General features: G+C 43.7%; 1 protein-coding gene across 2 annotated transcripts in view; it reads left to right on the plus strand.

Annotated features, from left to right (window-relative positions):
• The window catches only part of MAL2 (mal, T cell differentiation protein 2), a 110905-nt gene that overhangs the window by 72932 nt on the left and 25965 nt on the right, over positions 1-12008 (plus strand). For both annotated transcript variants that reach the window (XM_029591942.1, XM_029591943.1), the window contains exon 3: positions 7452-7601. In XM_029591942.1, coding sequence (XP_029447802.1) covers positions 7452-7601 — 150 coding nt within the window. The remainder of the gene's footprint in view (positions 1-7451; positions 7602-12008) is intronic.

The following is a 12008-nucleotide window of genomic DNA, read 5'->3' on the forward strand; positions in this document are numbered from 1 at the left end:
GCGCTCAGAACTTTCAAAGATCATCTATTCCATCAGATAATCTTAATCCAGACGGTCAACCAAGTGGCCATGTGGTACATAAACAAGCAGGGAGGCACAGGATCCTTCCTTCTTTGTCAGGAGGCTGCGCAGATTTGGGCGGAAGCCCTCTCCCACTCTATGTACCTCAGGGCCACTTACCTGCCGGGAGTAGACAATGTATTGGCAGACCAGCTGAGCCGTGTCTTCCAAGCACACGAGTGGTCACTCAACCCTCTCGTAGCGACCTCTCTGTTTCGAAAGTGGGGTTTTCCCCGCATAGACCTCTTTGCGTCCCCTCAGAACCACAAAGTGGACAATTATTGCTCTCTCATTCGGAGCCAGCACTCTCAGCCGAGAGATGCTTTCTCCCTCAAGTGGACGACCGGTCTGCTCTATGCATTCCCTCCACTTCCTCTTGTGTCAAAGACTCTCGTGAAGCTACGCCAGGACGGAGGAACCATGATCCTGATAGTACCTTACTGGCCACGCCAAGTATGGTTTCCCATACTCCAGGATCTCTCCATCCGCAGGCACATTCCTCTGGGAAAGGACCCGCATCTGCTCACTCAAAACGACGGATGCCTCCTCCATCCCAACCTCCAAGCCTTGTCCCTGACGGCATGGATGTTGAAAGGTTAGTTCTTCAACCATTTAACCTTTCAGATTCCGTTTCTCGTGTCCTGATAGCTTCACGAAAGCCTTCCACAAGAAGATCTTACTCATACAAATGGAAAAGGTACACATCATGGTGCACTTCTCAGTCCCTTGATCCCCTTTCCTGTCCAATCTCTAAATTCTTGGACTATTTATGGCATCTCTCTGAATCAGGTCTTAAAACCTCTTCTATAAGAATGCATGTCAGTGCGGTAGCCGCCTTCCATAAAGGTATTGGGGGTAATCCTATTTCAGTACAACCCCTGGTCACACGTTTCCTTAAGGGCTTGCTCCATCTCAAGCCACCCTTGCGTCCTCCGGCCCCTTCCTGGGACCTTAACCTGGTTCTTGGTCGTCTCATGAAACCACCTTTCGAACCTCTGCACTCCTGTGACTTGAAATATCTCACTTGGAAAGTGTTATTCCTTTTGGCTGTTACTTCAGCTCGCAGGGTTAGTGAATTACAGGCCCTAATTACCTATCCGCCTTACACTAAGCTCCTGCAGGACCGGGCGGTACTCCGCACTCACCCTAAATTTTTGCCTAAGGTAGTTTCGGAGTTTCATATCAATCAATCTATCGTACTACCTATCTTTTTTCCTAGGCCCCACTCCAACTCTGGAGAACAGACTCTGCATACCCTGGACTGTAAACGGGCTCTAGCTTTTTACCTAGACCGTACAGTTTCTCACAGGAAGAGCACTCAATTATTCGTCTCTTTCCATCCTAACAAGTTAGGACAACCTGTGGGTAAGCAGGCTCTTTCCTCCTGGTTGGCGGACTGCATCTCTTTCTGCTATCAGCAAGCTGGCATTCCCTTTCAAGACCGTGTTAAAGCACACTCTGTGAGGGCCATGGCGACGTCAGTGGCACACCTTCGATCGGTGCCGCTTCCGGACATCTGCAAAGCTGCAACCTGGAGTTCTCTCCATACCTTTGCAGCCCACTATTGTTTGGACAAAGCTGGAAGACAGGACTCCATCTTCGGCCAATCTGTCTTGCGTAACCTTTTTCCAACCTGACGTACCAACACCCTTCCACCTGCCCGGTAGGGTGCGGATGCCCTTTCCCAAATTACACCCCAGTTGTTGTGCCTGTTGCACGCCGTTGGGTACATTTGGTGCAAGTCAGGTCATCCTCAGCTCGGTACTCACCCATTTGTGAGGACAACCATCCTGCTTGTCCTGTGAGAAAGCAAATGTTGCTTACCTGATGTAACAGGTGTTCTCACAGGACAGCAGGATGTTAGTCCTCACGAAACCCACCCGCCACCCCGCGGTGTTGGGTTCGTTTTATTTTTACTTTTTAGGCACTGCCTGTAGCTTTGAAAATCAGACTGAAGGGAGACCCCTGCTGGCTGCAGGGTCAGTGCCTTGCTGGGCATGCCCAGTAGGGGCCAGTCAAAGTTCTGTTAAACTTTGACAGAAGTTTTCCGTGGTGGGCTCCATCCTCGATGTCACCCATTTGTGAGGACTAACATCCTGCTGTCCTGTGAGAACACCTGTTACATCAGGTAAGCAACATTTGCTATATCTAGTCTCCTGTGTGTGTTCCCACTGGGAATCTGAATATTCCCAGGACTGAGATCTGAAAGTGCAGGCAGGGGCGGTCCTTCAACCTGTTTCCCCTAAACAGTGTATTCTTCCCCCAATGATCCCTTCCATCCTCTTTTACAGCTTTGACTGTTACATATATAGTTGGGATACTTAATGTTGGGGGTTACAGCCTTTGGTTTGGCCACTGTTGGAAACAGGATGCTGGGCTTGATGGACCCTTGGTCTGACCCAGTATGGCAATTATTTATGTTCTTATGGTGGCATATAGGGGGAACATGCAGGAGACTGGATCAGAATTTGGAATCTCCTGCAAGGTCAATTTACAGAAGAGACCATACTTCCAGTTGATGGATCTATTCAGCCTTGTCCTTCCACTAGAGGAGATTAGGGTAAAGGCAGGACCTGTACATCTTACAGAGGGTAGAGACTGGCTCTGGCTTCTGAAAGGGACAGTTACTGGATCTCTCTTGCTATTGCCTTGAAGGGATATTTTCTTCTGAGAAGTCAAGAATGCAAGTCCTCCATTATGGGAGGGCTCCTCAATTTGGAACCTGAGCTTAGTTTTGAAGGGATCTAGCATCCCTTACCCTCAGACTTAGTCAGCTAATGTTTCTTTGAGTCAGGTTGTTGACCTTTTGCTATTTGGAAGGAAAATGTATCTCTGTGCCTCCTTCAGAGGCTAGTGTTTCACTTCTGTCAGAATTGGGTTTTACTGGCTTATGATGGTAAGAAAGTCAGACAGTCTAAGCCTGAACAGAGATGGCCATTCTCGAGTCCATTGTTGGTCACCTTTTAAGATGCTTGGAAGTAAACAGCTTCTTCTTAGATAGGTCTTTGATGTGTCCTGTTAAAGCGCAATGGTTGGGAAAGGCATATTGACTTGAGGAGGAAGCAAGGAGAACAAGTGTTTTAGCATGCTCCAGCAAGAGTTTGCCGGCCTTAAGAGTGTGGCAAGCCCACTCAATGAGCGTAAAGGTCATAGTTGGAATCAGAAGCAGTCTTTCTAGACTCTAGAGGATAAAGGCAGAGTATTACCCTTGTGTCAATTGCATCCCTGTGAGGTCTCAAGCATTTCAGAATGAGTGTGTAGGTCAGAAGAGGTGCTGCCTTGGATTCAGGACTCATGACAGCTGTTGGGGCTTCCTTCTACCTGGTCTGGATGATACTTGTCTGGACTAGTCTGGCATGGTTGCCAAGGAAAGCAAAGTTTAATCTTAGCTATTAATTTCATTTCCTTCAGTCCATGACCCACCCAGGAAAGCCAGTCTGACAAGTTCAGAAAACTAACAGCAAGTACTTTTGTGGAACACTCTAAAGGTAGTTAGCCTTACACAATGTCCTTGATGTATGGATTATCTAATTCCTGGTTTAATGACCAAGGAGAGAATTTTCTTGGCTTCATCATGTTTTGGTGATGCTGGCGATTTGGAAACCAAAACAAATGGTGGCCTTCAGTTGTCTTAATCTTGATACAGAACATTGAAGAGCCAAAGATAGCACTAGACCTTTTTAGGGCGGTAAAATCTACTTTGAACTGTTTTCTTCTTTTCCACCTGCTGGCAGGAGGACCTAACCCACTTGTTTGAACTTGCTTGGCAGGATTAAAGGAAAGGAAAATTAACATGTAAGTTTAAATTTCAACTTTCTGGAAGTACTATTCATCACAGTAAAACAGCAATTTGACCAGTAAACCTTTTACTACTATAGTGGCACAAGCATGAATGCCAAAATCGAAAATCAAAATCTACCACATAATTTATTTCCATTTGATATGCTGCCTTTTTCTTGGAAAGACATAAAATGGAGTACAAAGAATGAAGAGAATTGCAGTATATCAGGGGAAGGAACTTAAGATATAAACTGGGAATTGAACAATACAAAACTGAATAGGTAACAATACATGTGTTTATAATGCTTTCCTAGTTAAGGGAGGGTACCTAGCGATAAGACGTCTGGAAATGTAGAGCTCAGAGGAAAGCTAGACTGAATAAACGGGCAGAGTTGTAGAGGGTCAAGTTAGCTACAGGGGAGCTTGTTTTAATATCATGTTTTTTGTTTTTGTTTTTTTTATTAATAACAAGGAATATCAAAGCTTTAATAGATCCTTGGTGGAATCCAGTTCCTTAAAGTATATATCTCTACTATGTTGCTCGCTAAAGAGGATTCTGTATCTTTTTCTTCCTCTTTTTTTGACATGAGTTATATCATGGAAAGAGAACTGCTGTTACCAGGAATTGACCTTATGTCCAATAGCTGCTTCACTTGTGCATCTCTCAGTGTCTTATTTATTCCATCCTATCATGAAGACTGATTTTCTGCCAAACAGACTTTGATACTCCCCCTGTCATGTCAATTCATAACCAGGGATGATTATTGCTCTCTTTGCTGATACTAAAGGTCAAAAGAAGTTGAGCTGTGTAGGCTAGATATTATAATCAAGGTCCTTATCACTGTGGGTTCCAAACTGTCATGATAGCGTGAAAGGAATCTTATTTGTGGATTAGGATACACTGCAGAATTTTTAAAGTCTTCAAGTTCAAGCAAGCCAAAAGTAGAAATTATTATATTACTGAACAATAGATTTCAAAACAGGTCACACATCTAGAATAAAAATGCCCAGAATCTTTTCTTAAATATACAAGTACTAGCGGTGGCCCGCCACGCGTTGCAGTGGCAGTCAGGTTCTTTTCCCCCCTCCCCCTTCCCCTTGCTCATATACCTTAGTCACACATCGTCCTCCCCCTTGGTCACTCACCTCCCCCCCCCTTTCCTCCCCTGTCCCCACTCCAACTCTCTCCCCTCGCACTCATCCCTCCCCCTTTGGTCACTAACCCCCCCTTCACTCCCCTGTCCCCACTCCAACTCTCACCCCTCACACTCACCTCTCCTCTCTGTGTTGCAGTGGCCTGCCGCGCGTTGCAGTGGCGGAGTCAGGTTCTTCCCCCCCTCCCCCTTCCCCTCGCTCATATACCTCAGTCACACATCGTCCTCCCCCTTGGTCACTCCCCCTCTTTCCTCCCCTGTCCCCACTCCAACTCTCTCCCCTCACACTCACCCCTCCCCCTTTGGTCACTAACCCCTCCTTCACTCCCCTGTCCCCACTCCAACTCTCACCCCTCACACTCACCTCTCCCCTCTGTGTCTCTCCACTGACACTCACCGCCCCCTTCATTCTCCCTCCCCTCACTGTCACCTCTCCCCACCTACTCCCTACCCTTTCGTCAGTGACAGCACACCCTCTCTGAATCTCCTTCCCTGACTCTGATCCCCGCCCCCCCGTCCCTCTCGTGCAGTTCTGCGCGGCCCACTCCCGAAGACGCGAGGTCAGCAAGGATTACCTCCCTGTCATGCACGTGAGCCGTACCAGATCGCCGCCGCAGCTCCTCCCAGGTGTCGAAGTTCGGCTGGCCGACACCACCACACCCGATATCGCCGCCGGTCCGCCGCTGCTGCTCCTCCCAGCGCCATGTTGATCCCGCTGTGCCCGACGTGCACCGCTGCTGCTCCTCCCCGTGTCATGTTGGTCCTGCTGTGCCCGACGTGCGCTCCCGCCCGCGCATACGCAGTACAGCAGCTTCATTTCCCAAGGTAGATAGCGTGTATTGCATGTCTGTCCAACAGATGTCGCTGTTTTCCCCACACACATGTAAAAACATGTTTTTATTTGTAGCCGTGTGACATCTATGTAATCTAGATAGAGAAGAACCTTGCCGAAAGTGAAAGCAAGGTTGTGTCCAAATTTGAAAGCAATTGGTGCAGTAGTTTCTGAGATTATTGATTACGTCCAAACTATTTTACATTTTTATTTATATAGATTAAGTGATCTTATTTTTCTATCACTGAACCATAGGGGAGGGAGGCAGTTTGGAAAATGATTTACCTGCCTAAACCTCAATCTATGCACATAAATTGCCTTTTGAGAATCATCCAGGTATTGTGCAGGGACAAATATGCACATACTGAGATTGTGTACATGTTTTCCCTAACTCGTGGTAGGTATTTCAGTGGGTGGGAGATGTGAATTACACACATGCTTTTTTTGATTTAAAAAAAAAAAAAAGTGGGCAGGCAAGTAACCCCAGCCAAGTTATGCCCTTGTAACTTTGAGCAAGGTTATGAGTGCCTGTAATCACCCAATTACGTGAGGATTTCTGACATGAACTTCTGCATGTATGTAAATCTATACGCAGACTTTTCCGCTGTGCATGCTATTGCAAATTTATCCTTCGTGAATTATATTGGAATTACAATACATTCGTTGACTTGCTTTCAGAAGATGTAAACAAAATGACACAAACTGAACAACAAAGTTTGTTGATCATGCCCATTTTAGGCATTTAATTTTGTATACAATATAGAATGTGTGTTGAGATTAAGATCACATGAGGTACATTTAGTCAGGAGGGATAATTTGTAAAGTTTATTATAGTGTTGAGCATATTGTTTGTAGGGTTGTCTTTGGATATTGGAAGAAGGGACTGGGGGAGAGGGAAGAGGAAGGGATGGGGCATGGTTTTATACTTATCTATAGTACCATGCTTTGATGTTTGTATTACTGGGAAGAATTTGATCAAGTTTTAGTGAATATAAATGAGATGTGACATGAATTGAAATTTTTTTCTTGCGTATCCCTAATCCAGAGAGTATGGATCTGCAGGATAGCAAGATCCAGTATACAGCAAAAGATAAAGATAAAAAATGAAAGGTCAACCTATATTGGGAGGCTAAAAATTCTGAATTTAAATGTACAAAGGTTATGGTAAAATTATTCTATAAGAGGTGATTCCAAGTGGAGTTTTTTGACTCTCATTAATCTTGACATTTTGCTTTTTATTGATTCTCTCACATCTTGTAAGCTGTTTTATATTGAGTGTTTTATTTCATGTCTTCCTGTTAATTTCCTATGAAGTGTTTTATGTTTTTATCATCTATCCTTACTGCAGCACTAGGTATGATTTTGTTATAGTGTTTTGCAATTGTATTTTTATTATTTGTTCTGTTTTTGATATTGATGTATTTTGCAATTTTTGCAAATTTTTTTGCAAATTATTCTGCCCTTCAGGGACTTTAAAGGGATTATTTTCAGGTACTGTAGGTATTTCACATTGTAGGCCACTTTGAGTTCTTTTTGTGGGCAAGGAGAGGGATATAAGAACTAAATCTAAGTCGATATACTGATATGTGGATTCACATTAATGTGTAATATTTGCTTCTTTTTAGGATTTTGCTTACCATTTCTTCGCATTTGTTTTCTATTTCGGAGCATTTGTACTGGAAGCTGCAACTACATCTTTGGCTAATTTGGCCAAAGATGAAAAGAGCATTATACATCTTGATGCACGTCGGACTGGTCTAAATGTTGCAGCAACTGTAAGTATTTTGGATCATCATTACACCTGGAGAAGTATAATGCCTTTTTCCTTGGATTGAACATTCTGTGCAGCTCAAATTTCCATCCCGAGGCCTGCTAGCTACTAGCCCTTGCTGCCTTATGCAGTACCATTTGAAGACCAGCAAGAAGGCTGGTGATCTCCTAATTGAAAGCATATACTCCTATAATGGGGAGAAGTCTCAGAAGCCTAACATTATCAGAACAGTATTGCAAACACTTATCTTTTCCAGCACTGACTACTGCAATGCACTCTTACTAGGACTCCCAAGCACATCAATAAGACCACTCCAGATACTTCAAAATACTGCAGCCAGAATACTGACGAGGAAAAAAGAGGAGGGACCATATAACCGAAACTCTAGCAGACTTACATTGGTTACCCATCGAATACAGGATAAAATACAAGGCCTTATGCACCATACACAAACTAATATGATAAAGAAGCAGACTGGCTAAACACAGCCTTACGAATACACGTTCCACAAAGAAACCTCCGCTCAGCAAACAAAGCACTACTAACAATCCCTTCAGTAAAGTCAGCAAAATTAACCCAAGTGAGAGAAAGGGCTTTATCATTGGCTGGGCCCATACTATGGAACACGATGCCCCCTGAACTCAGATTACAGCATAATCTCAAAACTTTTAAGAAAAATTTAAAAACATGGATCTTTAAAAAAGCCTTCACTAAAAAGTGTGGAGGGTAGAGAATGAAAGTACAGGGTAATGCAGATGAGAATGAATTTACTCAATCCTACATTTAAGAAGTAATATCTCAAAAAGATAGTAACTCAATAATATACCTGGACTTCACCAACATTACTCAAATAATGATTTTATTTATGAAATTGTAACCGAACTTTATTGGCACTTGTTAGAATGTACGATATCCTACATTTACTTACCTTAGTCTATGTGCCTATTTGTAAACCGTTGCGATGGTATATAACTTAGCGACGGTATAGAAAAGTTTTTAAATAAATATTATTTTGGTATTAAAGTATAACAGAAACTGAGAAATAAGTGGAAAAATTAATTTTAGGAGTTGCATATTTAACCCTTGGCTGGATGTTTAGTCCCAAGGGCACACAAACTAATTTGTTCATCTTCAAGGGCTGCTTTGGCTAGCATTCCTCCCATATACAACTCTTTTCCCGAGGGTGTATTCTTTTTTGTGGAGGAGAAGCTTTTTCTTACAGCCTAAGCAGTGTGTGTGCATGTGGGGGGGGTGTCTCTGTCTCTCTCTAGTGAGATGCTGGGACAAACCAGACAGGACAAGGCAACTGGGTGTCAAATTAAATGTTTATGTGTTCTGTAATAATTAAATCAATGTCCATTTTCAATAAAGGTGAAATTAAAACTGACTTATATACAAAAGTGTTTTTCTCCTCTGGGTATCTAGGCAAAGCTTCCCATGGTGATCTTAAAGTGCACAAAAGCTTTCCCAACTTGCCAAACCAGAATCCTAATAGGGAGGGTCCTCTCAACATGGAAAAATCCTACTTGAGTCCAGTTGGTGCTTGATTACCCATCCTGCTCATAGGATTGAGGTCGGAGTGGGAACGCCCAGAGTCTTGCTCCTTCTCCTTTGTAGTAATACTGTTGACTTCTCTGGCAGGAAAAGTCTTTAGAACATGGGAACCAGGCTATTCCAGCCCTGGAACCCTTTGGAGAGGGTGAGTCAAAAACTTCCCCACAAATCAAAGTCTGAATACTTGTTCCATCTAGGGTGTAGATTAAGGCTCAAAGGACTTTAGCCCTTTCCTTTGTGCCTTGGGGGAACCTTCTCCAGAGGGTGCAAGGTTTAAGCAGGAGTCCCTTCTGGAAAAAGTCTGGATATTTCTTGGCCATCAAAAATCTCTCAGATCTGTCAGTGGTGCTTTCCCCATCTAGGGTGTAGAAGGACTTGCAGGTGTTCAGGTCTCTGGGATGAGAGCCGATTTGCCCCAAAGGGAATCGGGCAAATATATATCTCACTGCAACTAAATACATGATAACCTTCTGGCAGGATGTGCACTGAGAAAAACCTCTTATTAAAAAAAAAAAAAAAAGCTCCTGATGAGGCTGAGAGGCCTTACCAGAGAGTGGAAAAAGCTACTTCCTCACTGCTCTGAAACTAAATCAAACTGACTCCATGGAACACTAAAATGGCTGGACTAAATAGGAGCAGACAACCAATCCACAGCCCTCCAGTTAGGAGGAGCTGAGAGGGACCGAAGGTTCATAGAAGGTGGGTTCTATGCAGGAGCTTAGTGAAGTCTAGTGGCCAACCCTTAGGGGTGCCACACATTGGGGCAGATTTTGAAAGGGTTATGCACGTAACCCCCGAAAAGCTGCCCCTGTGCGCGCCCAGGGGCTTGCAAAAAGGGACGGGGCATGGGTGGTCCGTGGGGCGGGGTATGGCCTGAGCCTCCAGGCACAGCGACCGTTTGCCACTGTGCCTGGAATTGCGGGCCAGCCGTTGGCTGGTGCGCGTAACTTCTGCAACAAGGTAAAGTGGGGGGGGGTTCTAGGTAGGGCTGGGGGGCGGTTAGGTAGGGGAAGGTGCAGAGGGGGCGAAAGGAAAGTTCCCTCCGAGGCCGCTCCGATTTCGGAGCAGCCTCGGAGGGAACGGAGGCAGGCTGCGCGGCGCGCACAAGTTGCACAATTGTGCACCCCCTTGCGCGCGCCGACCCTGGATTTTATAACATTCCTTGGGGGAACCTTCAAGGCAGTTTAATTTTGGACACTGAAGGCTTTATCTGCAGAGCAATGCATCTTGCACCAGGGATGGAAAAATATTTTGAAAACTTAAACATAAGTTGGGGAATTTTTCCTTTTTCCATCAATAAGCAGGCTGAATTAGCAATTACAAGTAGGTGACACCTGGCGGCACCAAACGGACTCATCTTGCCAAGCTAGTAGAGCTTTGAGCTAAAATTATTTGGAGATATTGGCCTTTGGTATAGTCCTTGCAATCTTTTTCTGCTGTGACCTCTTTATTTGCGTGTAAGAGATTACACAATGTGCATAATATGTTAACTTCTACATACTGAGAAGAACACAGGTCTTTTCATAATAATGGGCGACATTGAAGATATGGGCATTGTAAGGTACGCCCTTTATCATTAGACATGGCAACATTTTGTACACCCTTCTTCAAAACAAGTATATCCATTGTTAGTGGATACTACTTGTACTACATTTCAGGTACTTTAGAGTATGGTATGTCCCTGTAATCGTATTTATGTAAGCAAAACAATGCGAGCTATTAGAATTTCTGAACATTGTAGTTCAATTCGTTGGAACAGTTTAAAGTCGCCTCTTATATCCCATTCCATAAGCCATGGACATTAGTTAGTGACGTAAGATTTTTTTGTAATACAAAAGGTAATTTTTCAATATGGAGGTGATGTACAACATTTCCTTCTTCAAGAGCAAATATGGATTTTTGAATTAGGTTCTTGATCTCCTGAGAGCTTAAATCAGAATTGAATGGGGACTATTTCTTTAAAGGTAGTTACCATAGTAATGGGGGCATTTGTTTGAAACTGATTGATAGTTTTGAATTTTACTACAACCTTTTAAGATCATGTGAGATAGCGTAGGATATGCTGCCCATTCCTTACAGATTATACAAAACTCGCAAGCAAGACTTCTAAATAGCACTCACATATATGAATATTTTACTCCAGTCCTTGAAAGATTACATTGGCTCCATCTCACACCACATACAATACAAGCTTGCTATGATGATTCACTCATCTATATACAGTATACGCCTCCCCTGGATCTCTTAGTTGTCCACTGTCCAGGCCATACGTCCCTACAAGGGCCTGACCTGAAACGCTGTGCCTGTCTGTCCACTGTCCAGGCCGTATGTCCCTACAAGGGCCTGACCTGAAACGCTGTGCCTGTCTCCGTCCACATTTGGAATGTAAGAACATAAAAAGCTAACTTAAGATGTTTGGACCTTGCATATTTCATATGCTCAATATTTTTCATGAACTTGCCAACAGTAATGTTTCAAGTACTATTGAATACTGGTGATAGTTGCACTCTAGTTCATCCTCTGTGTTCCCATTGTTTACAGAGGCACTGTGTAAACCATAAAGTCAGCATAGGTTGATATTGTAGCTTTTGACTTGAGTAGCGGTTTTCTTGTTTCTGAGAGCTCTTCATGTTCCTTTGTCATCAGCTAAAGTGCATAAGTACAGTTAATAGCTTCTGTGTATTCAAAAATAATCTCCAGCTCAGTTCTTGCTTCACAAATGGCAGTCTCTATGGCTCTAAAAGCATCCTCTGTTGAATTATCTTTCAGAAATGAAAAAGATGCCATTTTCTTCTGGCAGTGAACCAGTTCAGGAAGAAGTGACAGGTCAAACCACAACATACCTGCACAAAGGAAA

The sequence above is a fragment of the Rhinatrema bivittatum genome, chromosome 2, assembly GCF_901001135.1.
Source record: "Rhinatrema bivittatum chromosome 2, aRhiBiv1.1, whole genome shotgun sequence".
Classification (NCBI taxonomy): Eukaryota; Metazoa; Chordata; class Amphibia; order Gymnophiona; family Rhinatrematidae; genus Rhinatrema; species Rhinatrema bivittatum.